Source organism: Falco rusticolus, chromosome 1, assembly GCF_015220075.1.
Source record: "Falco rusticolus isolate bFalRus1 chromosome 1, bFalRus1.pri, whole genome shotgun sequence".
Taxonomy (NCBI): Eukaryota; Metazoa; Chordata; class Aves; order Falconiformes; family Falconidae; genus Falco; species Falco rusticolus.
In genome coordinates, this window is record NC_051187.1 from 13,405,882 (window position 1) to 13,432,549 (window position 26,668).

General features: G+C 51.7%; 1 protein-coding gene across 3 annotated transcripts in view; it reads right to left on the reverse strand.

Annotated features, from left to right (window-relative positions):
* MGAT5B (alpha-1,6-mannosylglycoprotein 6-beta-N-acetylglucosaminyltransferase B) overlaps positions 1-26,668 on the reverse strand; it is a 70,621-nt gene that overhangs the window by 34,719 nt on the left and 9,234 nt on the right. For all 3 annotated transcript variants that reach the window (XM_037410514.1, XM_037410506.1, XM_037410524.1), the window contains exon 3: positions 10,196-10,340. In XM_037410514.1, coding sequence (XP_037266411.1) covers positions 10,196-10,340 — 145 coding nt within the window. The remainder of the gene's footprint in view (positions 1-10,195; positions 10,341-26,668) is intronic.

The following is a 26,668-nucleotide window of genomic DNA, read 5'->3' on the forward strand; positions in this document are numbered from 1 at the left end:
ACCTGAAGGCTAGGATTTAAAATACCTCTGTCCTCAAGGCTAAAAAAATCCTAGTTTTATGAACCAATACTGCTTCAGTTGTTGATTTAAAGTCCATTCACTAGCAGCAAGCAGCCCACATTTTTCCTTCTGGCATGGTTTATGACCATCAATATTCAGCCTGCGTACCTCCACAGGGAGCCACATATCTTAGGCTTTTAAGAAATAGTAATTAAATGCAGAGGACACCATTGCCCCCGAGTAACTTTCAACCTTTGCAGAGAATAAACCCCAGGTATCCTGCCAGCTACTGTAACCGCTGCAGCAGGGACGCTGCTCCCGAGGCCCTGGTAAAATATGGGCACAAAATTGACCTGCAATAAGCTCTGCTTGTCAGCATAACTCTGAGGAGATAAAATGTTCCTGGTCTGAGGGCTGCACAGCCCAACCAGCCCTGAAAGCTTGCACCCCCCTATGTCTGCAATGCTTTTTCCGCCAGCAAGCAGCCATCAGATGATGCAGGTGATGTGCAGCAGCTCAGCAAACAGGGAACAGCTGGGATGGGCAGTTTAGGAGCAAACATCACAAGGACGCAGCGAATTTAGAGCCAGCAAGCCCAACCTCCTGCTCCAGCAACAGGAAAGGAATGTTGGCTTGGTAGAGATGCTCCTTGGGTTTTTCCATCACTCGTGGCAAGGAGCAAGGATGACCACAGCCACGGCAGCCCTACTCCCATGCTTCAGAGCACCTACATTAGCCCATGATCCAGCTCCCGCTTCCTCCCAGAAGCTATCCCAATTCTCACTCAGGTCCATACCCTCTCCCAAACACCCAAGTAATTAGGTGAATGTCAAAAGTCAACAGCAGCCTCAGTCCCCATCTCCTCTCTGATGACCTCCAGAGCTCAGCTCAGCCAGGGCTGAGGACCCATGGAACATGTTCAAACAAAAATCAGGATTGTTATCCTAAATAAATGGTTTTCTTCTAAGCCCAGCCTTGCAGCCAGCCTAAGTCCTGCCGGAGCTCCAGCCACAGCAGCAGTTTCCATCGGGTGATGGACCTGGCCCAGCATCTATGCCAGCTTGCCCAGCTCTTGTAAGCTACAGCTGCTGCCCAGACACAAAGATTTCAACTCAGAGCCCTCTGGTTAACACGTATGTTCCACCATCACACTCGGGCAGCTCCAGCTCTCACAAACAAGACAGCCACGTTGTACGGGCTCTGCAAGGCTTTCCCTGAGGGTTACTACAAAGTGATGCAAAAAACATCCACTGTGGTTCTTGGCACGTATTAAGAAGATAGAAAAAGGTAGAAAACATCCCCCCAATATAAGAACCAGGCTCAGATCTCCCACCGCTTGCCGGCTCATCACATTCACATGTCAAATTACTTTCCTCCAAATCCCCGTGACTTTGAGCGAGGGATTTCATGCTCAGGGTGAAGAGCTACGCTCCCACATTGGGAGCACTGATGGGCCCTGGTGGCAGCACTAACACGGCAGCACTGAGTCGGCTGCCTGGGTGTTTTTTTCTGCTGGGCAACAAGGCTATCACTTGAGCAGCAAATTTCATTTAATGTATTAAAGAGATGACAAGAAGGTTAAGCATAAGTTACATCACCTATCATTACAGCGATTTGTCACCTGGGCAGAGGACAAGAAAATAAGACATTTAAAGCAAAACCTCAAACGCAAAAAGGTTTTCTGTAGCTCATCAGAATTTGATGCTTTATTCTTAGTAACTGGAAACACCAGGAAAGACAAGGTAAATGGCTTATTTTGCTCAGTGGCAGCTAAGCAGAAGGGGAATATCCCACTGCCTGTCTCCATCCGAACTGGGATGCCAGCACCGCTTCCACCTGCCCAGCAGAAAGAACTCACTTCCAGTGCTAACACTACCACTGCACAGGTAGCAGTGGTGGGCTTTTTTTTTTTTTTTCTTTCCTTGTTGCTTTTTACATTTTTCTATAGCAACAATATAAATGCCACAAAAATGCACTGGGGCTGTGCCAGCCATTGAAACTACGGTAAATTACTATGGGTTTTCTAGAACGAATTTTTCCCTGGGACCTTAAAATCGTTTACTACAGCAAATACAGTACTTTTACTTCTAACCATCAATATTGATTTCATCTTTATTATTTTCAGATTTATAATTCCCCATGTTGATTAAGATTCAGATCACACAGCGCCTTATAATGCACTGTATACAGTATTCATCTTGTCTCAAAAACTGCTATTAAGATGTATCTTTCCCCACTGGCAGATCATTTGCCATATAATATAGCCAGAGGTTGAGTTTTCCTTTACTTTTTTATGCATTAATTTGGTCCACTTCACTTTGTCTCTTGTCCCCAACCCCGCAGCAGCAGCTCAGGTTCAGCCTGTTTATCCCTTTACAAGGCACTGTATTTTTATTGCCTTTTATAAAAGTGGCATTACGAAAAGATGAATCTCTTTCTATTTGTGTGTTGTCTTCATAATACAAGCTCTAAACATATTTGCTTGCTCATCCGATATTTCTTGCTATTAACTGGTGAAAGCAGTGACTTTGGGAAGACCAATACAGATGGAGAAAAGCAGATGTTTTGAAGATAATACATCAATAAATGCACCATTCGCACAGAGCAGTTAACCAAAGGATTTCAGCTTGCTCATTACCATGTCTGTGCTACCATTTGCCTCTTTAAAGATACTATTATTTTAATTTTTTTCCCCCCTCAAAGACCCAAGGCAGAGCAGAAAGCAGCTGGGAAGGGCGACAGGGGTTGGTGCTGGGCTCTCGCTGCTTCCCCCTAACATCCAGCCCCATGACAGCCTTGCTCTCCAGCGCAGGGAGCTGAAATCCCAGAGGCAGCACTGATGGATAACCCTTCCTGGCAATGGGAACAGAGCTTTTCCCATCCTCCTGGCTCCTGTTGCAGCTTTTGAAGTGCTACCCATTAAGATAGCTGGGGTACCTCCTGGAGAAATGAGCACCTAGGGCATCTCCAATGGGTCACCCCAGGGGCTCAGGCTCCTTTCTCCCCATCCATCCATCCATCCACCCATCCCCTTGGTGGGACGAGCTCAGAGCCACCCAACAGCCGAGGGGTCCCCAGGGATGTGGGGAAAAGCCCTCATCCAGGCGCTAGATAACTAAAAAAGGTAATTCAGTTATCCAAGAAGACAGAGCAATTAAGAGCTTTGCTCCTCTGGAGTAAGATAATCCAAGTAAACCTCATCGATGCTGGAGGTAAAATTTGGGGGGGGGAGATCCATGCCATCATGCACATCTCTGCACGCTCTCCGAGGTGGCTTGCATCCAAAAAACTGGGAGCCAGGGCTGCCCACAGACACAAAGGGATTACTGGGTGGCTGATGCTCTCCCTAAAATGTGGGTCATGGTCCCCTGACACCAATGGTCCTAACAGGGGGTGCAGAGGGAGAGGCAGCAGTGGCTGGGCAGGTGTCCACTCATGAGACTCAGCTGTGTGTTTTGTGTTTATTTGACTTGTAATCCTGACTTTAATCTTCATAACTCTGGTGCTGGAGCTATTACCCTAAGCTTGGATAAACAGCCTTGGCTTGGTTTGAGCTGGTGGTCCATGCAGGGGAGGGGCAGCACACGGGGTGCTGTGATAGCGAGTGCAGGGAGGGTCCCGTGCCCTGCTCCACCCAGGCAAGGCGCAGACAACCAGGGAGCAGAGAAAAAGCCCAAAGCCCTGGTTGCTATCAGCTTGGCAGAAATTTATAGCAACATTAGGGGGGCAAAAAAAGTGCTGGGGCTGAAGCACAGGACTCTGCTTTTCTACCGCCAGCACTGGCTCTGCCAGGTCATTCAGCTGCTCAGCGCCTTTCCTGACATCAAACAAGGACAGCGATGCTGTACCCAGCTTTGCAATCTCCCCAAGGGACATGTACACGAAGGCCCCTGCCTAATAAGTTGGTTTATTCTTCACAGGCAGCTCCAGCCAGTCAATAATATGGATATTGACCAAAAAATGGATAAAAATTTTAAAATAAATAAAAATATTTTTTAAAATATCACAGAATAGAATATTATTTCTATCTGTATATGCAATCTTTTCCAGTACACCTCAGAGCTGAGACAAACAGCTCAGTCTCCTCTCCATCAACACCTGAATAAAGACCAGAGTTCGCTCTGGCTGCATTTGTGCTCGCTGGGAATTCACCTGGGGCAAATATCCCAGAGAAAGCATCTGGGGACTAGAACGTTCCTTGGAAACTCACATGAAGCAAATACCAGGCGATGCACGGGCAGAGCCCTGCCTGAACTCCTCCAAATCAAGTTGCATAATAAATCACGCCATAAATACCGGAGTATTTAACTCACTGAAGTTACTTCCATGTATTTTAATTTCAGTTTACTGTGGGTGACGTTTCTCACACAAATGCATTTAGAGGACCAGACCCTGAGACCTGACCAAAGCCCACAGCTGCACATCCCTGGGAAGGATGCTGCCACTTTAGCAAGCTAGCAATAAATTTCAGGAAAAAAATGATGAAAAAACCAACTTTCCAAAGCCAGTATCTCACCGACACAGGGAAAACTTGCCAGCAAAGTATAACCAAGATCATTAATTAAAATATTTTATGAACGTTACAAAGGGCTCTGAGATCCTTCCCAAGCAGAACACAGGGCCAAAGCCACAATCCCAAACCTTTGCTTCCTTCCCGTCTCCCAGAGCAGAACTGAGCCGAGCCATACACCTGGGCAGCAGCGCGTTTTATTTATGTGAACAGAATTCACAGACAGGGGGGTCACAGGATCATCGCTTTGATGTATGTCGATCATCACTTGATTGGGGCATAAAACAGATCTATTTGTCTACATGCTTGAGTAGCCTGATACAGGCTGCGAGAAACTGCCTTTGGTGAGCCGTGAAGATGTTGCCAGTCTCGGCTAAGAGGGACCTTCTCAAAAGTGGGACTAAAAATACCCAGTTTTGATCATGGATCCCTGGGGCAGGGGATCCCCTGGGTGAGATGCTCTCCAGAGCCTGTGCTTTCCTACAGCCCTCAGCCTCTCGTTTGCTTTGCCAGCTGAAAGGGTTACTCTCGCAGCCTGTGTTTCCACCCTCAGCACTACAGCCTCCCTCGATGCCCCCCTCCATCGTGCCGATGCCCCCCCGGCTGGGAAGCCCCCAAGCCTGCCCCTGCGGGGGGGCACTGCTTGCTCCCAGCTACTCCGAAATCAGGGACATCTGATGGAAGGTTAATAGAATCTTTTTCCTTGCAAGGTAAATCAGACACACAGCCCAGGCCACGCTCCTCCCCATCCCATATCACCACCACCCCAGCACTGCCCCAAAGCCCTGGGCTCTGCTCGCCCCGGGCCACCAGGTGCCGAGGGCTTTCCCTGTACGAGCTGCCCAAGACAATACAACCAACCACAGCACAAAGCCACCAGCAGCAGTACTTTGCCTCCATGTGTTAATGCACCAAGAAGCCTCACTTGCAAAGCCCCGTGATAAAGCAGCACCCAGCGTATTGATGCTTTGGGATGGAAAAGCACAAAAAAACCAGAAAGCAAAGCCTGTCGCAGAATTAGGTTCAGCTAGCTGAGCTGGAGTTGGTACATACAAGCCTGGGAGCAGGAGGGGAGGGTGACGTGGGCACCTATACCCCCACCATGCTGGCAGTGCCCATCACCCCCCTGCTGCAAGTCTCTCCCAATGAGCCCAGAGCCCCTCAGACAAGGTGGGGGCACATAGGACCCTGCTCCCCTTGCCACCCTGCTAGTGGTATGTAGCAACCTTTCCACTCTGCCTTAGAGAGAAAACCAATTTATCTCCATTGCCCAGGCATGAATTGCCCCGTGCATCTCCTCCCCTGACTCCGGTGGGCACCCCAGACTGGGGGGTCCTCAGTGACCCCCTGCACTGTGCCCACCATGGCCAAGTTAAGACTGAAAGCATCCAGTACTGGCTGGAGACATCCTCAGCAGCCGGCAAGAAACAACTCATCGCCTATGCCAGGATGAAATGGGATACAGAAGCTGTGAGGAAGGAGAGTGCTGGGGAGGAAGACTCCCGCAGTGCTGGCTGCTGGGCTCTCCTGCCCAGCTGCACCCCAATGCTGCTCCCGCAGCCAAGCTCTGCTTGGCAAAACAACCACCCACCAAAGCCAGGCTGGACCACAGGACAGGTCTTACCTTCCCCACAGGCTGCGCTGGGGGGCTCTGCCCACACCAGACAGCTTTCACACCATATACCCCCAGCCTCACCTTGCGGATGCCCTGGCTGAGCCCTGCAGCGCGCCAGGGAGGCGATGCAAGAGGGGTCTGAGACCGCTCCAGGCTCACCTGGATAGCAGGGGACCGGGGCATCTGGCAGCACTTGCACTAAAGCCAGCTTATCAACAGCAACGATTCAGGAATTAATAGACCCAGGCTGGCAGGATGCAGGAACATCACCCACTTAGTGTCATATTGTGAGACTTTTAATTACTGGGGGAATATGGAGTCATGTAATGATTACAAGAACAAATACTCAAAGTGTGTGGATATTAACTGAGCCTTGGCAGTAATTAAGCTTGAAGATTAATCAGTCGTTAGCAAATAACAGCCTTTGCAGGCTAACCGCTATGTGGGGAAGAGGGATGACCAGGGATGCCAGCACTGCAGACCCCAGCCTTCCCCTCTGCCACGTCCCCACAGGCACAGGGCGGGCAGGGGCAGCCTGGCTGCTGGAAGAGGGCTTCTCCGAGCCCAAACACTGTTGGGTTATGGTGCCAGCTTGGGTCAGCCACATTGGATCCCTCCCTCCCTCCCTCCCAAGCACTTTCCAGCAGGGGACCGACACTCCCACTGCAAACGAGTATTTCCCTTGCCCAGTAAATAGCTCTCCAGGAGGTTTCCATAAGTACTTCTAATTTCCTTGCCCTCTGATGATTTACGAGGGTTGCATTCAACTAACGGTAGTATTGAATTTTCTGCAGCTGACTGGCAGGCTGCTTGCCCTCATTAGGGAACTCATCCTTTACCTTCCCAGCAGGGGGAGGGTGCGGGCAGCATGTGGGCAGTGGGGAGCCCGGGGAGGGCTGGAGAAGGGATGCAGCAATGCCTGGAGCCACATCAGGCTGGTGCACAGATGCAGCCTGTATCCTCTTACCACAGCATCACATCCCACAAAAGTCCTGGGCAGCTCTTCTAAGGAGAACGTTGGACATTTGGGTTTTCCGAGAGTTTTATCTCAAGCACTGCAAGAGGCTGGTGGGCTATGCATAGAGGCACCTGTAGAGTATTCAATCAGATAGCACCTACACCACAAGGAGCATCCTGGAGCAACTTTTGGCCATGTAAAGCTGCCTGCTCTGGCAGCTGGGAGGCTATCCAAGGCAGGTCATAACACCTTGCATATTTAAATTTCTCCTTCCACATTCCAAGGAGAAAAGCCACCCCTGCCCTCCGCTGCAGTGGTGCTGGAGAGGAACAGCACTCACTGGCTATTCCATAAAGCCCACTGAAGCCTTCACCCTCCTTCCTCTTCACTGGGGCTCTGCAAAACCAAGCCCTCCCAATTCCATCAGAATTCCAGTATCAAGCAGGGGAGCACTTTGTAAAAACAAGAATTAATCCACTTTTATGCAAGAGGAATTGCAAAGCCCACGCTCGCAGCTTTGCTGAGCAGGGAAGGAGGCGAAGGTGGCTGCCGTGCTAACCAGAGATGATTTAAAGAATAAAATCCCTTTGAAATTAGTACCCTTTAATTGTATTATCTTTTGCTGACAGCTTCAAGTCGGTCACTGGTGATCAAAGAGACAGAGACAGGGATGGTGGAAACAAGCCCTTGGTGAAGTCCCACAGCCCTAATAATGAACAGCAGCAGCGTGTCTCTGCAGCCACGGGGCTGATCGGGGTTCAGGAGACACTGCTTGGACCCAGTGCAGTTGGTGGTGACCATTCCCTCTCAGCACACGAGGTCCCCAGGGGCTGCAGCTGGTTACCCCCAAAGGGTCGGGGACCTCCGGACCCCGACTCTGTGGGGTCTCAGCCCAGGCTCTGCAGCACCTGCTATTTGATCCCCGCCAGGATGCTCCATGCAGCTCTGGAGAGCATCCATCAGAGCACCGGCATCAGCCCCGCACCAGGCTCTGCTTGGAGCAGGGAAGCAGAGGGGGTGTATTGGCTCTGCACCCTTCCAGCTGCCTTGTGCACCCCGCAAAGGAGGGCAGGGACTGAGACAAGCCAAGAAAGGGCACTACAGACACAGGAGCAAGTGTGGCAGGAGAAACAGAGCCACTCAAACCTGCTGAGACCCAGCACAGCTGTAACACTTACCACAAGTCTCCTCTGACCAGAGACCTCAGCCAAACCTGAGGGGTGCAGGGAAGGAAAGCACTCAGGAAACACTTCACAAGCACTTGCAAAGGCTGCTAGTGCTTCATTACAGACAGCACAGCAAAAATCCATCCACAAGAAATCTCCCTGCAACAGTTGCTTCATCTGGAGATGCTCTGCGCCATGACCAAAGCCTGACCTTCAGCAGCTAGGTGAGAACAAGATGACACAGATTGGTTTTGATGCAGGATCAAGTGAAGGGACTTCAATGTACTTAAGGGGTAATTTATAAGAAGCAAAAGGTGATAAAGTAGTTGTCCCTCATTTTCTACCCCTGAAAATGAAGACATCTGTAATCTTAACTGCTCAAGCCCATCTCAGCACACGCACAGAACCCAAAGCTGTTTTGACGTGCTGGGTCCATAAGCTCCCATCCTCTCCAGTCTCTCCAAGCGGTGGCCCCGGAGTCACCAGCCACACAGCAGATCTGAAACACAAGATCCCCATTTACAGCAATTGTTGCCAGCTCACAGAAATGCTTTTAAGTTTCTCTCTTGGCTGCTGGTGTACAGAAATTGCCATCACCTGAAATTACTGTTCTTTTAAGAGGAGATTGGCCAAGAAAATCATTGAATGTGAGTGAGTGCCTTCCAGTTGCTGGTGGTAATAGTCCTATCCATTCCTCTTCAGGTTTACTGTTGTCCTGGATGCTTGGGTACCAGCCAGCCTCGTAACAACAAAATCCCCAGCACCTGCCATCACCGAGGTAAATTAAATTTTTCAGTGGTTGAAATTATGCTACTTAAAAGGCAAGACCATGTGCTCCAAGGCTGCCTGTGCAGTTTTAATTCATGTGTGCACAGCCTTTAATTACAGGCTCACTTACTCTATTTTCCATTATAGGTGCAAAAGAGACTCATAAGGAAAGCGGGAGAGAGAAATGGAAATGCTGATGGAAACAGGGAGGCACAGGAACCCTACCGGCTGTGGAGCGCAGCCGCGGCAGGAGGCAGAGGTGGGAATGCCAGGTGGGAGCACTGGCTCCCAGTGGCACAGAACAGGGCAGCAGTGACCACTGCATGTCACACCCCTGCCACCACCACTCACGTGTCACCTGTGACTTCACCTGAGTAAAATCTATGCTGGTACCTTTTCCACATTGCAAAGTCTGCCCCAAGCGCTGCCCCTCGGTTTCTTCATCTCTGCCCCTCCACATTCAAGTCACTTTAGTTACCATTTTTGGAGGCCTTAGCATGACAGCCAAATTAGTATTAATAAATGTTTAAAGGCTCTCAAAGCAAAGGGAGATGTCCCTTTAGCAAACCAGGGTGTCACAATGGGAAGGTCTGATGGCATCTCTCAAGCTGCCAGCCGGGACAGATGCCATGTGCACATCACGAGGAGCCAGGATGCCAGCTCTGTGCAGCCACCGTTTAAGTTTGCTCCTATTTCATTTTAAGCCTTGCTCAACTCCAAGGCTGAACGTATCAGCCCTGGATTTCAAACCACAATCACTTCCACAGCTACCTGAGGAATGCGGGTACAAAGAAACCAGCCTGAGCTCACTCTGGGATGTAATGGCGGAGGAAGCAGAGCCCACGCACCAGGTACTGCTCCAGCCATCGGCGAGTGCCCCCTCCAGCTCCACCACGTGAAGAGACGCCCTCCCACACTGCAACGCTAGCAGCTGGGACAGGTGCTACAGGAGACCCCCAAAATCACAGTAATTTCAGAAATCCCCAAAGAAAAAAAAAAAGTCAAACGATTGCAAAAGATCTGCCCAAGCCCCATGCCCCAGTGGGCTCCACCATTCCCACGTGGTGGCTCAGCCCGACACCGCAGAGCACACCGGGGGCTTGGTGCTCCTGCACGCCCCCCCCCAGCCTGGTGCCGCCCCACGGGGTCTGCATGGGGCATCAGCACAGCTGACTGACCTGTCCAGAGGGAATCGTGCTTCATCCCCTTTGTGGAAGTCAGTGCTATTCTCCAGCCTGGCCAGGATGTCCATCCTCTTCATCAGCATCTCCAGCATGTCGCTCATTCGCCGCAGCACCCCTCGGGACTCCAGCGTGCCCATCACTGCAGGCACACAAACATAGCAGCATAGGTTAATCCCTGCCTGTGCCCAAATCCAGCTGGGCTGCTGCAGCTCCCAGTAACCCCCAGTTATACCAGCCCTGGATCCAGCTTCCTCACCTGCCTCTCTGGGCATAATCTCCTGACTTGTCCACCCAATCCAGCCTGTCCTTGGTGCTCACAGGAAACCAACTTTGTTCTCAAACACTAACCAAACAGCCTTTCATTTTGCACTTCTGTTTTTCACCCTCCTAGACCCAACCTAGCCCAGCAGCCTGCCCTTGCCAGCAGCCTGCAGGGGATGCTGAAGGAAAAGCATGCGAAATGGAGCAAATAGGCAGCCCTCCCCCAACATATCCTCCCAGCAGCACCAGATTTTCCTGTTGCAGAGATTTTCTTTTCTACCCAAATCTGCTACAGGGTGGGTGCCACAGCACTGGAAATAGCTCCATCTCAAGAGCTACATCTCAGCAAATTCCCTCCAGCGGGGAAGGCCCCTGATTCCCAGCCCCGTTTAACACCTTTTCTTATGGGTTTGCATGGCACTGACCCACTGCTGTGTTGAAAGTGCCGGGGGATACATGAGCTCCTGGCTCACAGTTTGATCTGCTGTCTAGTGACAGGCAGCCCTGAGCCTGAAGCCAGGGAACAGAAAATAAAGCTCCTGTTTCATCTCAGCACAGCTCATTTCACGTTAGTAATAACTTAATCAGTGCATAATCCCCTGAACTTCTCCCGTTTAGCTTATCTCCGCCGTTCCACTCACATGTTCTTTTTTCAAGAGGCAGCACATATTTAATTTAGGGAGCAGCAGGAGCTGGGCGAGGGGCTACTGGACACTCCAGGTGGCTATCAGGTCCTACAGACAGCTCATGCATCTCCAAACAGCTGCAAAACCGAGTCTTGCAAAGCCAGAGGGTGGCTGTGCTGGTGCATCCCCTGGGTCCCCCATCCCAGCACAGCACGCCGCACCCAGCTCAGCCCCGGCGGTGGGATGGAGTGGGGCATCCCAACAGCATCGCGTGCCAGGGACAGCCCCAGCACAGACTTCTCCTCAATACAGGAGCTGACTCAAGCCATTGCGCCTGTCAAACAGCACGGGCGCCAGCCTGAGTGTGAGGTCTGGATGGGTTTGGTATTCGGATGAGAGCAGTGCTTATGGCCATGGTGGGAACCGGCTCACCACGATGGCTCCCGCTGCTGCAGAGGTGGAGCCCCAGCTCCATCCCTACTCCTCCACTAAATCACCCGCTAACTCCAGCTCCAGATGCTGCAGCACTGGAGCCCCAGCTGCCAGGGGTCAGTTCTCGAGCTCTGATGGAGGTGGGCTGCATCGGCACCACTGTGGAACTGTGGGCTTCGGCACTCGCACACCGCCCTGCCAGGCTCTCACCACAGCGGGTACAGGAAAAGCACCGCACCCCTGCAACTGCCTGTCACTGTCAGGCAAACACAAGGGGTCACAAGCCAACCCTTAACCCCTCCAAGAAGCTGACACCAGGCCAGCAAGCCCTCTTCAAAGGTTGGAGGTTCCACACTTAGCTGAGATTATCAACAACATGTTGTTTTTCCTGACGCTATCTAATAAAACAGAAGGGAAACTAAGTGCAAAAGCAATTCCTCAAAAAAAAAAAAAAAAAGAAAAAAAAAATTAAAAAAATACTGCTCATGAAAATTGAAACTGGGCTTTTCCCCAAACACTCCCTGGACAGAAGTTGGTGACTTCTTGCTTGAATCGGTGAGTGCCCAAGATCCTGAGCAGCCTCAGACCTCCCTGGATGCGTCTGGGAATTCAGGAGCCAGCTTGACCCATCCCACCAGGGAAGTCGCCTCATCCCCCAGGTAGGACACAAGTCACAGCCTGCCCCTTAAAGGGCAGCAGTGCTAACAAACTTGCTATTAAAAGATGCTAGTTGGGGGAAAAGGGAAAACTTGGACCCTGGAGCTCAGTTTGTACAGGGGCCTCCCCAAACACAGCTGAGCAAACCAGGCAAAGACACGGCCAACAAAAACAAAAGCTCTGAGACGGTCTTAAGTCAGAAAACCTACGTTATTTCCCCATTGGACTGAGCCCACTCCGGTGACATCCCTACATCAGCTGGGCTGTGTTCACAGCTTGCAGCCCCTGGCAGCACCACCACTCCCTGCCTGCCACAGGCAACTTCGAGGACCAACTGGCCCCAGAACGGGGATTTTTGCACAGGATTTGCTCCTGCTTTGACATCCTGGCACTGCCAGCTGGTCAGAGTTTAGACCCTGAATGCAGTTTTTGAGCGAGATGGAGACTCAGCATCCGTCTTGCGTGCTTCTGTGCTGGCAGGTGTGTCTGGAGGTCAGGAAAAGGACCTGATACATTCCTGACAGCTGGCCAGAAGAGCTTAAACCACAACCACCACATTTCCATGGACAGAGTAGTACCCCTGGCCTAAGGATTTGGATCCCAGCTTGTTTTGGAGGGGTCAGGTCACAGTGGTTCACTGGAAGGATGCAAGGATCATGCCTGGGAAGACGATGGAGATGACTGAGAGCCGCTGCTGCCTTCTCCACTCAGGGCTGGGCTCTCCCCCCAGTTCATAGCCAGGCTGCGTTCATTTAATTACAAAGGCCTGTTTAGTGGTGTAGTTAATCTGAAATTTAAATATCTGCTTGCAAAGCACATGCAGAGACACAGCTCTGGCCCCTAGTTAAAAAAATACACAGACACGTGTACAGAGCTCCTCCCAGCAGAAGAGACCTGGAGGGTCCTGAGGGGTTTGGGATGGGTCCCAGCAGCCTCTCCAGCCCCTCCAAGGGAGCCCAATGCTGCCTTGGGGGGAGGGGCGGAAAGGGAAACTGAGGCACGGAGCTACACAGGGCTTGCTTTTCCAGCAGGCAGCAGCGAGCTGATGTCCTGATGTCCGTGCTGGGCACCCAGGGGTGCTCAGCACCACATCCCCACAGCCCAGAAAAGCTCCTCAGGGATCACACATGCTCAAGCAGGAGCAGGAGACAGAGATTTGCTGCTGCCTGGGCTACATCCTCACCCAGGCAATCCAGCCAAGGATGCCTGCTCCAAGTCCTCACTGCAGGAGCACAGTTGACAACAGCTCTGCTCCCAAACCACTAGGGCAGGACAAGAGTATTCCCACTGGGGAATGAAACTGTTTCCCCCTGGATCCCAGAGATGCCAGCAGTAAGCAGAGCCGCAAGCCCCAGCCCCACAGCCAAGCCCCTGGCACCAGTCCCCCCAGCTCTCCCGCTGGCTTCATTGAGATTTCCCCTCATGTCGCTGCCACCATCCAATTCCCCAGCTGGTTCTGAGCAATACCGGGATGCTTTTCAACAGCAAAGCCCTGAGTTTTGCTGTCAAGTGAGCGGAGATATTCCTTCTCCAATGAAGAAATAAAAAAACCATCCCAAATCCTAAGTAAAAACAGCAATTAAAAAAAATAAATAATCTCAGCCTTCACTGGGTTATCTTTTCAGGCACCCTGCCAGAAAGCAGAGCTGTCATGGGGCACATCTCCCCCCAGCCTTCCCCTGGCTCTTGGAGATGAAGTCAAAGCCCTACCTCATCAACACCTCTCTTTTTCTGTTCTTGGTCTTTTGTTGTTGTTGTTGTTGTTGTTCCAGAAGCTTAAGGAGGATAACAAGAACGATTTGACATTTTTGGCAATGATTATTACATCTCTTGGAAAGTGTGTCTCATTAAAACCAAAAGAAAGGAGGAAAAGTGCTGAAGCGACTTTTAAAAATGCAAGAGCAGGATTATTTGTTAACCTGAATCGGAGACCCAGACACCCGCCAAATGGCTGCTCGGCTGCCTGACAGCGCGTGCCAGCGATGGGGATCCGGAGGGTCGCAGAGAGCCCCGTGGCACCCCCAGCCGCTCCCCTTAAGCCAGTGATGAAGATCCCCAAGGGACTTGTGAACAGCACTGCAGGCAGACGGGATAAACCCAAACCTGACTCAATACCATGAAGACCCAGTAAAACAGCCCTGTGAGCCACTTTTATTTTTTTTTTTTTTAAACCCAGCAAGCTGCTAATTACAAAGGAGAAATATTCTAATCACCCTTGATAATCCCCAATGATGGGAAAGAAAGCACAAGTAAAACTGGTCCACAGATTAATTGGAGTTTGCTAAAGTATGACAGGTTTTTGACAGTTTTCCTGAGTGGCAGCCACTCTTTAAAAGCAATCACTGAACCTGACAGAGGTTTTCATAGCAGCACTAGGAAATAATGATTGCAATCAATCATATCTTACTGGATTTCATGAGACATGCTGGTAAACACAGCAGAGGGAGGAGAATTATTTATGGTGCTTCAGAAGAGCATACAGCTAAGTAATTGGATGAAATCAGGGAAAAAAAAGAAAGCATCCCCTTAGGGTGATGTCTAGTGGAAGAAGAAATAGTTTCTCTGCGAAACCAGTGGAAGAGTCAACAGCCAATATGCTCAGATTTGGATGGGTTGAAACCCCAGGGAATTCACTAATGATACACTTGTCTTTAAAATTCCTTCTTGGAGCAAATACATCCCTGGGCAGGCATCCCACCCCCTGCCATTACCTGCCGCTGAAGCCTCCAGGAACGGGAGCCAGGGCAGGCATGTGGGTGAGTATTGCTGCATGTGCAGACCTGGAGGTAAGGGTGAAGTTCAATGCCAGATGCCTCACAGTGACCATGCAGGAGCGGAGAGCAGCTGGGAAAGGAGCATTTCATGGAGCATCTCCAGCACAGGCATGGCACAGGGGACTCCCTGCTGGGCAGCCCAGCATAGGGCTGGGACCAGTGGAGGTGATGTGAAGTGGCGCTGGCAAAGCCCAGGTTGTGCCATGGCAAAAGGAGCAGATGGGAAGGAGTTTCCTTGCTCAGGCATCATGTTTTGGGATCATGAGCATCATCCTCCCCCTGCCCCACCACTGCTCATGTTGGGAGCCATCTCCATCCAGCACTCCACAAGCACAGATGGACCGTGCAGGATGTCAGTCACCCTGTGACACAGGTTTATGTGGAGCTCTTGGACACTTGGGCTGAGGTTTCCAAAAGGAGCTAAAACACCTCAGAAGGGAAAAAAAATAGCACTCTGAGGGCATGTTCCTTTTAGCCACTTAGACTGATTCAAATCTTTGTATAGCTGCTGGACCCTGATGGCAGCTCCCCCTCCCTTGGTTGCATGAGCAACCCCATCCTGCTCAGGGACACTCATGCTGCTCAGCATCAGCTTCATGCCAAGAAGATCGGGAAACTGAAACATGTAGGGGTAATGGTGCTCGAGCTGCACACTGGTGCCCTGTCCAATGTATCCCTTGTGTTTTCCTCCTAGAGGGTACAGGACACCGGTGCCACCCCACAGGCGCGGAGGTAACACCCCACCTTCATCACTACAGGGAGCTTTTCCACCCAAAAACCAGACCAATTTCAAGGTCAGAAAAAGCTTCCCTCACCCGTTGGCCACACAAACCCATCACTGACCGTACCAAGGGGAGGCAGAGGTACAGCCTTGACCCACGCCTCTGCAGACCAATGTGAGCACACCACAGCATCTCCATGCCATTTAAAATGCAATTCCACCGTATGTCCACTGTTCATAACATGGCTGATTTGTTGTTGATTTTGTTCCCCCTCCTGCTCAGACATAAGTTGTATCCCTGCCTGGCTGTCTTGCAACAGCTGAATGCTCCAGTACAAGAAGGGAATTTGCTCAGAGATGGTAAGATATTACTTATGTCCATTGAAAATACCAGCTGAATTAATTTCAATCTAAAGCATCATTTGCTTTGCTTTGTTTTTCTCCTTTAAAGGACAACTCCAGGCTACTTAAACCCCTGAAAAGGACAATGTACTCTTGAAGGATTTCTTGGAATAGAAACTGGAGGATCCCAAACATGGTGCAGCTGGACCCAGACCTCACCGCCCAGCTCCTCCAGTGGCTGGTACCTGGGGCTGTCCTGGGGATCCCAGCCTCCTGGGAGGGCACCCACCCCAGCAGCTCGCCGCTTCCCAGGAAGCAAAGCACCAGCTTTTCGCTTCCCTCCCCCTCCCACACTCCTCTATTTACTTTCACTATTGATTGTGATTCAAGCAGATTAAAAGACCAAAAAGCCAACTAGCCAAGGGCTCCAGCTAACCCTGACACATAATCCATTACAATCACAGCCCAGAGACCTAGCATTAACCGGCAGCAAGAAAGCTCAAAGCCTGGCTGAGGCTGGTGGCGATGGCCCACCTCCTGTCTCCATCCCTTTGGCACCCACCCTGGTGGAAGCTGCTCTGGGGATGGACCAGGTCCCGCTGGGTGCCTGCACCCCTCGAGGGCACCCGCTTGCCAGCATGAGCACCCAGCCAGTCATTGCCTCCAGCAAACCCAACCACATTTGCCATTAAACTGCTATGGATTTCTTATTTCAGTTATACAGAGAAAAATACAGACCTGCTTAGCCAGAGCCCCAGTGCAAAAAGCACAAGGGGCCACACAGGGAGCTGTCACACCAGCAGCAGCAATTTGCACCTGGAGGTGCCCACAAAGCAGCTTGGGGGCTGCCAGTGAAGCGGACACTTCGGTACAGCTCCAGCTTCACCATCGATCTGCTGCTGAGCTGCTGGAAACGGCTGGCAACAAAGTGCTTCCCTGGTAATCAGCCAAATTAAGCAGACTTAAGTCACCGGCTGGTAAAGTAGATTATGTCCCACCTGCCCACTATCATCTACCCCCTGGATTTATCCATCCCCTCGTCCATTGCTGTGCAATCATTGGCAAATGTGCAGCCTCAGGGGTGTTCTCATTCCCCCTCATCACATCCCTGGGCAGACAGAGCCCATGGCAGAGGCCCCGCTATGCCCTGCACGATGGCTCCGGCACCGTGGGGCTGGCAGCCGTGTGCCACGACCGAGCCAGGCAGGAGCCACCCCAGGGCTCTGCTAACAGCCATGAACAGCAGCAATCACAACTGCTGTGGGCTCCATAGACACACCCCCCCCCGGCTTTCCTACAGCCCCCTACATGCTGGGGGTGAGACATCGCAGCTGGGGGTGGGTGGGGGTGCCAACAATGACACCGATGTGCTGCAGAGTTCCTTGGCTGAAAGCAGCAGCCAGCTGTCCCATAGCTGCCCAAAACAGCACCAGCAGATGGAAACCAGCCCCATCAATCGCCCCCGCAAGCACCTTGCCACCCCTACGGGCAGGCACCGCTCTGCCCACCCCACTCCCGGACAGCCGGGGCAAAGCCACGTCCCTGGGCTCTGCTCTCCCACACTGCCAGGGGCTCCACGAGCGACCAGCGGTACCCCCAGTGTCCCTCTGCAGCCCCACGCCCCAGCACACCGCAGGTCCACTCCTGGCAGGGTGGTGATGCCCCACTGCCTTTCAGAGAGGAGGTTGGTTAGAGGCCACTGAGAGGTCCTGGGCAAACCTCAGCCTCCACCCAGGGCCCTACCAGCCCTCCTCCAGCCTAGTGTCGCCCTACCAACCCCGCTGGGGCTGGGGTCTCACTCCCTCCCTCCGGGCAGCCTTTCAGTGCAGGCCCCCAAGCTGAACCTGCAGAAGGGGCTCCTGCCACTTTTCCACCCCAACCAGCTCCCCCTGCCCCCCCACCCGAAGGAAAATGCCTGTAAGAGCAGGCTGCAGCTCTCTATCTCCACCCTAACACATATTCGCTCCCTATTTCCATATAAATAAGAAAAGGCAGGAAGCTGAGCAATACAAATAGACACATTCACAGACAAGAGCGTTTCACTGCCACAAGGGAGAGCGCAGGGCTGTTCCTCCCAACTTTTATTACTTCTTACCCCCCCCCCCCCTCCACACACACACCAGACACCTGGTGTCCCCTACGGGACACAGAGACGGTCCCACAGGTCCTGCCACAAGCCATCACTCTGCAGGCAAAACGCACTGGGTCACCCCCTCCTCTCCCCAGCAGTCCCAGGAGATGGGCTGGGGGAGGTGGGTAGCTGGGGATGGGGAGACAGATACACACAACCCCAGCACAAGCCGCACTTCAGCTTTTATTTCATCCTTCTCCTCCTTTTCACCCCCCCCCCCCCGCTTCACTTTTCTTCTTTTTTTAAAAAAGTACCAGCAGGGTATTTTTAGTTGGTCCTCTACTGCCAGCCAGCACTATTTTAAATTGCATTTTAAGCTGTTCTGCAGTGCTCCAAACACCTCATGCTGCAGGCGAGGCTTTCAAACTACAAGATTAACATCGATTTTAAATTGCTTCCTAAAACACAAGGGCTCCAGCACAGGGCTGGCTCAAGGGCAGTTGCCAGCAGCAAAGCCCTGAGGACACCAGGGCTCCCAGGGCACAGGTGGACCCCACGCCGGGCTGGATGCTGTCAGCACCAGAGGCAAAGCTGGACCCCACTTTTGCAGCTGGGACCCCCAGTTCCAGGTAAGGAGCAGCACACACCAGTCCCACGGCACAGGGGCAGCCCCAGAGTGGCTCCACAGCCCCATAAGCCAGGGACCCCCTCCATCACCAACCCTCATTTCAGTTCTTAGTCTTTACAAGACAGGCATCCTCTCCAAGGGCATCGGCATTTAAGACTAGTTCTTCTCCTAACAGCTCCTGTTGCTGACCTCAGGGAAAATCGTATTATCAGGGTCCAATACCCCAACGTCTGCAGGAAATCAGCCCAAAGCCCTGGGGCAGAGAAAGGATCCGACCCAGCATCTGCACACCCCAAGGTCAGCCAGAGGAAGGCTTTGGGAGGCTCAGCACCACCATCGCTCCTCTGGCTCCACACGTTCAGTGCTCAAGCCCACAGTCTTATTTACAGCTGCCCCAAAATGTTATGTTTCAGAAACAGCAGAACTCACTAATTTAACACTTTCAAAATTATTACCATCTCTTCTTCAGCCAAAAATACTGGCCAAACAGTGCCGGGCATCCTGCCACTCTGTTTCCAGGGGTGAATAAATCATCCCCTTCCTCCAAACCCATAAGTCGCTGCCGAGCCCAGCAGCCAGGTCCTTCCAGCAGCAGCAGAGCGGGGCAGCAGCACAAACCAGAGCCCGCAGGAGCCGGGGGGCATTGGCAGAGCCACGGGATGTGCCTTGGCTAATCTCTGCCTGAGCTGAACCAAACCCTGGTCTCTCGTTTAGGCCAGAGAAACAAATAAATCAGTGGGAAAAAACCAGCTTTTATAGAGGCTGCTATGGTTCCCACTGTGCTAGTTTTATTTTCTGAAGTACCTGCTGCCTCCCGGGCTCAGGATGAATTTTGATTTAGGAGTGAAAAGGGGTAATAAAAGCGTAAAGAGCCATTAACATTCCTCCTGGCCTTGGTGGGGTGTTTGCTCATCACACGTTGATGGAAATGCCATTTGACTTCCTTATGAGCTATAGAAAATCAATTAATTGATTTAATCATTCCCTGGGAGTTGCTGCTTATGGAGATAACAGAGTGCTGGAGCCAGCAGGATGATGCTGCTCCCTCCTCCAACACGGTGGCTACAGGGAAGAGGTCAATGCACATCACTGCACCGAGACCTCCATCCCTGCTCCACCAGTTCAAGACTCATGAATTCCCACTTCCATCTTCCAATGAGTTTAGCGGCTTTTTCTTTTTTTTTTAAGCCTGCAGGCATCCAGTTCTGAGCAGCAATTGTATCAAACGGGCACTTCTGCAGCATTCCCAGGGTGGATTAAGCTTTAACCACTACTACAGCAGCCCTTACACTTCTTCTTACCCCTCTGTGCCCTACAAAGCACCAATATGCATTTTGCCTCGCCAGCCCACCCCTGCAGAAGTGGGCAGTAACTCCTGGTGTCACGTGGAGCCCCCATGGATGCCTTTCTTTTCCTTATTTTAACAGCACTCGTTTCCCTGCCTGCAATAGCAATTTAATAAGAGCAGTAAAGTTTTACACTTCCACTTTAAGCTTCCTTTCCAAGCGTGGGTTGGAGATGGGAGCACAGTGCACGTTCACCAACCCGACAGGGGATGCAGTGCTCCGGGACCAAAGCGGGATGGCCCACGGGGACAGCAGAAGAAGCAGGCACGGGAGAGAACACATGCTTTTAATCAACCCACACTTTTTCCATCTGGGCAAAGCAACGGTCTGCTCCAAAACAAATGCAGATTAAGGACACGTCTGTGTTACCGTGGGGGTTCGACCTGGGCACGAGCAGCAGACTCTTGCCACAGCACAGTGGACCCAATAGCACTCGCACCGCAGGATGCTGCACGGGGCAGCTGACACGCACAGCCACTCTCAGCAGCACCCATCACCATTGCCATCAGCCATTCCTCAGCACAGAGCACCACTTTAACCCATAATTAAAGAAGTCTCCCCATACTCAACAGGAAAAGCAGAACAAATTATTGCTGCCGCATGCAGCGTTATCCATTTAAAAGAGCCCCTGGAGCAACCAAGCATCTGGCACAAGCCAGCAGGGAGTGGGGCTGGGGGAAGGCAGCATTTGAAGCAGAAAGCCCTCACCCTGCACCTGGGGTCTGCCTTGCTTTGGGGTCTCCATTAACCCCCTTCTCCTCACCAATGCTTGGACAACGGGGAAGCAAGAGAACAGTCCCAAGCGGTGGGAGCTGCCAGAGTGCAGCAACTCTGGGCCCGCTGGAGAGCTGGCCCCACCACCTCAGCATTTTTCTATGGGGGGAAAAATCAAAAGCCCATCTTCCCCAGTACAGCTCCTCACCAAGGAGGTACTCCCAGTACCGACCAGCTCGGCTTGGCACTGAGCAGACAACTGCTTACAGAATCAGCTGGCTGCTCCAGCCCCTGAGGCTGCCTGGAGTGCCTCCAAAGAGCTGCACAGCACAGTCTTCCCCATGGATGTCCCCTGGCTGGCACACCTCCCATGGCCCAGGGGCTCCAGGAGACTCTAATCCAGCTCTGGATGCAGCAGCAGAAAAATTAAGCATTAGAGATGTGCAGGACCCGCATGTCCCAGCTGGTGCCGGGGAGGCAGCACGTGCCCACACCCTCTGCGCAGGGACCCAGGGAAACACTCTGGACAACTGCCCCACAGGCCCTGCGGGAAGAGGGGATCAGAGAGGGGAACCTCCTGCCTTTCGAGAGGGTTTTGCATAAGCAAATTGTGGATTCAGGTCATGAGAATAGCCTCATCCCTGTGCCTGGACAAGCATCCTTGTCGCCGCCTGCGCCTTCCAGTGAGACACGCTCAAGCAGCGGATCCTGACAAGCTGCTTACAAGTTTCTGCAGACAGTTATCCAGAGCTGCTCAGCAGACAACATCAAAACGTTACACATGCAGCCCAGGAGAGGGCTGTAACTCACTCAGGAAGAAACTGGGAATAATTAATGCCGAGTTTGCACAGCAAAGTCCACCCGGCTCCCTCCTGTGCCCCCCCATCCCCATCACTTGGTTACATGAGGCTTTGCAACTGGTTCTCCTGTCACCTTCACCATGCATTAAAGGCAGCAAGATAAATTTATAATTTGCATGACTTTTCAAAAGCAAAGGGAATACAAGCATCCCTGGAACCACATGACTGCGTGTCACACCTCAAGGAGGCAGCAGTCCAAGTGCTCACTCCTAGATGCTCTCTCCAGCGAGGTCAGGTAAGAAAAGGGATTGTTAAAGCCATAAAGCAACTTTTGGGTATTTTGCCCAACTCAAGCTACTGTCAGAAGATCTATGTGCTCTGCTGAGAACAGAAAAACTGAGGAGCAGATTGGGATCTGTCACAAGTGGCAGTGACCCAAGTTTGCAAATGGGTCCAGAAATTATCTTTCCCGAGAGAGGAAACTGGGATGTGAGGACGAACACATCTCTGTTTTGATTTAAAGCTCTTCCGGCTGAGCAGCATCTCACCACAGCCTGGACCTCACAGGCGGAGCTGAACCAAGCCATCCCCTCCCCTGCTGCCCTCCCTCGCGATGAGCCACACGCAGAGCACAGCGGGTACGCAGCAGGTCAGGATCGTGCACACAGACCTTCTCCTCCCCCCCTCCCAGCACAGTTGATGGTGAGGGAGGACAGCAGAGTTATTCAAGCTCACTCTGATCATTAGCAAATACGAGCTTGACCTTTCTGCATCTTCTGTGAGAACAAACGGCAATGGTACCTGGCCACGCTAACCCAGCTGGGATGCTGCTGGAGCAGAAGGAAAACCAGCAGAGACAGGAGCGGGAGCAAAGGACCCCTCCGAGGAGATCATGTAGGTTCTCACATTTCTATTTGGCTTTTCTGCTCTGCTCCTCGGGGAGCGATTCAAGGGATTGAAATAACATAAAATCCCATTGCTTCACGGTACCATGACTCTGGAACGGTGAAGATGCCCTACAAAACCCCAAGCATTATCTTCTGCATATCAACATCATCTTCTGCAGCACAATTCCTGCCTCCCTCCACCGACATCCCTGCTCTGGAGAGAAACAAGCCACAAACACCAAAATATTCAGCTGTGCTGCACAGCCCTAAACAATCTCCCTCTCTCTCCCATGTTCATTGTTGGAAGAAATTGCTTTAAGCAGGTGAGACTCCATCAGCTGGAGCAAGCAACAGCCATGAGAGAGGCAGAGCACTCCAGTAGCCGGGACACAGGAGGGGTACTGGGTTTGGGGAGGGCAGGGCAAGATTGCTGCCAGGTGATGTTAAACACCATTTCCAGCGTAACGTGCCTTGGCTGTTGTCTGCTGGACCTCTCCTGGGAGTCCCATGCCCTAACAAAACAAACCATAGCCCTTTTGATGCCCCAAGAAAGCAGCAGTGCTCAGCTGCACCCAGAGCCTGCATCCAGGACAAGGTGCCCCAAGACAGCAAGGGGGGGTTCCCCAGCAGGCTGTCTCTGTAACTTTTCCACATTTAATTTTCTTTCCCTGCAAAATGAAAGCGAATGGCCAAATCTCAGAGGCTTTTGCAGCAGAAGCTGTTCTCTGGCCATTTGCACCTCTGCTGTGCCACAGACCAAGGGAAGTCCCCAGGCACTGGTGCACTGCTCACCTCCAGCCAGACTCCAGGTTAAGGCAAGTACCATTGCCCAGCTGCAGAAAGTCCCAGTGGCGCAGGACTGGGAACCCCGTGCCTCAGTCCATAAGCTGTTTAATATCCCATCAGAGTCCTTATCCTTCAGCCCTGAGAGGATCAGACCCCAAAGCATGTGTCAGCAACCTAGGACAAGGTGCGACAGCCTTGCAGAGGATGTGCTTCACCCCTGCTCACTCACATTTTCCAGCTTGCGCTCTACAATCAGCTCTTCATCAGCCTTCCTTTGTCCCCTTGTCCCCACCGATCCTGTTTCCAAAGCCACTGAGGAAACACAATGCAGGAGCCCAACTGTGGTCACCAACAGGAAACCAGCTGGAGATGCTGCTGGGAGCTCCGTTTGGGGTGGAAAAAGGCAGGCGTTGAGTTCTCAAGCTGAGCATCAATCCAGGCAGGAAACACTTGAAAATGGTTTGAAAAGACAAGTTATGGGAACAGTAAACACAGAACTCCAGTGCTCAGCAAACCACCACTTCCCAAAGGCGTGGAGACTCAAAGACTGCAGTGTGAGAACTGCTGTTGCAGCACGCAGACCCCAAGCACTGAGATATCTATATCTGCATGAACCACTCAAAGCACTTGCATCAAAGTACCACTGAGGTCAGCTGAAATTAAATCAGAGCCCTCTTGCAAGAATCAGCAGCCCACAGCGAGGGCAGAGCTCAGCTCCAGCTATCTTGGGACATCAGGATCTGTCCTACACATCCCCTGGGTCTGCAGCAAATTCCTCCAGCACCTCATACCCTACCATACAGGAACCAACAGCAGGAGAAATCAGAAGTGTTCCCATCTTTTAAAACTACCTACAGCAGCTGCAGGCAGTATTCCAGCCACATCTAATCATGTTCTAACACTTAACCTGTTTTCCTCCGCTAATCCCCTGCAGCAGCAAGCTCCACCAGCAGGACCAGGACGTACATCATTGCCCAGACCAGGCTGGGGCACAGCGGCGGGCAGAGGGACCACGGCCAAACCCCTCCCCAGCCCCGCTGCAATCACCACGATTAAAGATTCTGGTGTTTTTTCAGGATCAGCCCCCTGCCCCAAGACAATTTGACTCCAGCAGTAAAACAAAACCAAAACAAAGATGCTTGGGGGGGAAAAAAAAACAAACCACCAAACATTTTAAATTCTAAGGAGGACAAGAGAAGAGGGCACAGAAAACAATCTCTTGAGCCTAGAGCCCTTCCCAAAGTGTCTCCCACATTCAAAATTTATGGACTTGTCTATTCTCTTTTTTTTAATCTAGATCTTTGTAGAACAAATTCTCTCAGTGGCCATTTCAAAACAAAGGAACCATTCTTTGTCTGTGTTTACTTGACAGCAGCAGATTAGGATAAAATAACTTGCATTTCAGAAGGGTTTTTTATTTATTGTTAAGACGCAAAGCCTCTGCTGCATCGAATCACCAAGCAGAGAAGCCATCTGAGGAATGATTTCTGGCAAACACCAAGAAACTCAGCTTTTGGAGAGAGCCTCTGAGAAGGAGATTCATATACAAAAATAAAATTAAAAATGGGATTAACTTTTGGACTGTGACATTATCCATTTCTCCTTTTCATGCTCCTGCCTCACATCTATCTTCATTTTGGTTTTAATTGGCTGCTCACACAGTTCAGAAGCCAGGACAGCTCTGGGCCAGTCTGGGGCATTTTCCTAAGCTTCCCCTTGGATTGAGATATCCAACACTCAGTGCTGGGCTGCCCAGGACACCCAGGAAGAAACAGGAACAGTCCCAGCCTAGACTGAGCCATGAACCATGAGCTTCACCACTTATCCACAACCCAACAGGATCTCTCCAATGCAAATGATTTTTAAGTGCCCAGGTGCTTGACCCCCAGCTCTTTGGGGCCGCCCCAACCCTGCAGGCATTTAAGTGCATGGGCAGCTTCACTTGCACAGCATCGCTGCTGAGCCTGGCAAGATACGTGGAAACAAGGACCAGAGCCAACAGCCACAAAAGCCAGGATCACCCCCAGGAAGGACCACAGAAGCTGGTGCTCACTAGCCACAAACATACTCAACTAAATACACCGGTGATGCTGGCAAAGCAGCCCACACCCAGAGTGTATGGGGAGAGGATGCTGCCAGCTTGCAATGCAAAATTAATTAATGAATAATGCTCAAAAGAGCCCATTAAACCCAATGCTTTCATGAGCCCATGCAGAGACGAGAGCAGCAGCAAGGACCAGGCTCCTTCCCCAGGTGGGACCACCAGTGCATTCCAGAGGTTTCACACCGGGAGCCCTGTCCCAGCAGATATTCAAGCCCAGGCTCCAACCCATGGCAGACCTGGGGCCACGCACCCATCAACTCCTCCAAAGCCAACAGCCCTGAACCTGTCCAGGTCTGTGCCAATACTGGCCCAATTCCCACTATTACTCACATCAAGAGCTAATCAGCCTAGCAAAATTAACCTGCTCCTTTGAGCTCATCTTCAGACCAGCATTGTGTGCTTAACAGCAACAATAACAACCAGCAATATTTCTTGGGTTTCCTTGGGATCCATAACGCATGTTAATTAAATGCCACTTTGTTATTCAAACAGACCCATTGAGACTTCACAGCACTAATAAGAAGTATATCCATTTCTGGTCCCATCGACACGCACCAACTTCGACACACATTCGGTGCCCCTCCATGTCAGCTCAGCATCACCCCGGCCGGGAGGGATCTCCTGCTCCAAGTAGAGCAGACCTGGGGTCAGACCTCACATCAGCCAGATGTGTTTTGAAAGTCTCCAAGGATGGGGTTTCCTCACCCCACCAGCTTCCCACTCCCCATTTCCCAGTGGCACCAGTGAGGTTGCCTTGCATGCATCGTCCCTCCTGCCTTTTTCCATGGGTGCGACAGTTGGGTTTTCCAGCCATGAGATCCTCCCACAGCAGCCGCATTTCAAAGGTGACAGCGAGGGGTCCACAGTGACATTGGCCGGCTCCTAGCCAGCTCCAGCCTTGTGCATGCCCTGAGGTCTTGGTCCCGCTCTGCTTTCAGGGGTCCTAATCCCATGTAGCTGCGCTGTGTGCGGGGAGCTGTGCTGAGAACAGCGACTTACCACACAGGACAGCCGGTCCCTAGGTACCAGCATCACGGGAAAGGCTGAACCTCAACAGCCTGAACCTGGTGTTAAAGAGCTAGAAAGTCTCTCAGGTTGTGCCTGCCAAACCCTGGGGACAAAGCATATAACCTTCCGAAACAGCATCCTCCCTCCAGAGACAGGAGAGCGGATGCTTCATGTTTCAAAACAATGTGTGAGATCATGAACAAACCAAACCTTCCCCAACAAGAAACACAGCAACAGCAACATTTCCAGCAATTTATTTGGAAGCAATACCTTGCTTGGCAATTCAATCCGGGGGGGGGGGGGGGGGGGG